Raw genomic sequence first — 1,717 nt, forward strand, 5'->3', positions numbered from 1 at the left:
GGGGGGGAAAGGAGATGCACGTCACGAGCATCCCTGGGAAAAAGCTCTTTTATTTGTTAGAACAGCAGTGGGGAAGCAGAGGGAGCGGGCAGCAGGCAACACGTAGCACTGCGTGGCAGCTCTCAGCTGGGTGGTTCTGGAGCTGAAGTGGTCCCTGAGCGTGGGCTGGTGGCCGTCCCCATCCTCCCGGGGGCTGGCATCGGGCAGGACGAGCCTTAGCAGAAGTGCGGGCAGCTGCTGGTGCTGGGGTGACACGGGGATGCTGAGAAGGCCCTGGGTCTGTCCCGGGAGCAGGAGCTCATTCTGGGGAAAGGGAGAGAAAACAAGAGGTTGGGTCCGGTGCCCAGCGTAACCCCAAGCCCACGTGTTTGGCCATCAGTCCCCCCACCAGCCTGACAGTGGAAGGCTCCAGCAGCCGGACACAGCTCCCAGCCCAGAGCCACTGTCACCATATACCCCCTCTGCTACCCGGGGAGGCGGGCACAGGTGGGGGGGTTCCCAAGACCCTACCGTAGATGAGGGGGGGGGAAGATGGTGGCGAGAGGCATCTCCTCCCACAGAAGGACTGGCAGCACTTCTTGGGCCGTGGACACTGCCGGTCGGTGTAGCATTTGTTCGGCGGGTTGAGCATCGCGCAGGTGAAGTGCACGGGCGGGCAGGACCAGGCGCTGCCTGCAAGAGGAGGGACGCATTCGGTGGGTTGGGTATCGCGCAGGTGAAGCGGATGTGTGGGCAGGACCAGGCGCTGCCTGCAAGAGGAGGGAGGTGTTTGCTCCAGGCTGTCGGCAGCTGGGGTCCCTACGGAGATGCTCCCCACCAAATGCCCTTCTCCTCTCTTCTCCCATCCCACAGGATCCCTGCAAACGGCTCCTTCCAGCCCCTGTGCTTTTCCTCCCTGTCCTAGGATAACCTAGGACATCTCATACCTGTTGGCAGCTCTGTCCAGAGGATGAGCATCCCCGCCAGGAGGAGAGCAGCCACCAACTTCATGCTGCCGTGTCCCTGAGAGGTGCGAGCGTGGAGAGCTGGGGGATGCCAACATTTAAACCCTTGGGGAGGATGGGGGTGGGGAATTGGGCTGGGCACATGCCGATGTTTGTTTCTTTTTCCTCTGCTGTTGCATTGTGTTTCCTGGAAGCCTTTTGCACAAGATACAAACAGGATTGTTCAACTGCTCAAAAGAAGTTATTCCATTGCACAACTGTTCCCTGCATCTGCACCTGGGGCTGAGGGACAAGGCAGGAGGAGATGATCCAGGGCATCGTCCCCCAAGCAGGCTGGAGGCAGCAGTGCTGCTCGCTCGTGGCTGTGCTTCACCAGGAGAAACCATCGTGGTGACCATGCTGTGTTCCCTGCTGGGGTCCGTTACGTGGGTTTCCCTCGGTACCCTGCTTCCATGTGGGCCCACAAACCAAACCTACAGCACGATCCAGATCAGCAACAGCCCAGAGCATGGGGCTCTCCGTGACTTGCCAGGGATGATCCTCTGAGGTTTTCCCAGAGGAAACCTGCCCCAGCCCCAAACCCTCCTGGCTCCTGCCCTGCTGGTGGTGTAAGCTAGCGTGGGGAAAGCAGCTTTGGCTCAGCCGAGGGTGAGCGTTCCCAAGCTCTGGGGGGAGGGTGGGGTGTCACCTGAACCCCAGCACCTTCTCTGGGTGCCCGCTGCCATGCAGGAAGCAGGTTGGTGCTGGAAGAAAGTGTGTGGCCTCCCTGGGGT

The 1,717-nt window shown here is 60.8% G+C and overlaps 1 protein-coding gene across 1 annotated transcript in view; it reads right to left on the reverse strand.

Annotated features, from left to right (window-relative positions):
* Window positions 1-32: 32 nt before the first annotated feature.
* The window catches only part of LOC104124964 (caltrin-like protein 2), a 3,395-nt gene continuing 1,710 nt past the window's right edge, over window positions 33-1,717 (reverse strand). Inside the window, exons 2-3 of the mRNA XM_035892882.1 lie at window positions 511-672; window positions 33-303 (exon numbers count right to left, since the gene is read on the reverse strand). Of these exons, the coding sequence (XP_035748775.1) occupies window positions 299-303; window positions 511-672 (167 nt within the window). The 3' untranslated portion in view covers window positions 33-298. The remainder of the gene's footprint in view (window positions 304-510; window positions 673-1,717) is intronic.

Source organism: Egretta garzetta, unplaced genomic scaffold (genome assembly GCF_000687185.1).
Source record: "Egretta garzetta isolate BGI_Z169 unplaced genomic scaffold, ASM68718v1 scaffold214, whole genome shotgun sequence".
In the NCBI taxonomy this organism is placed as follows: Eukaryota; Metazoa; Chordata; class Aves; order Pelecaniformes; family Ardeidae; genus Egretta; species Egretta garzetta.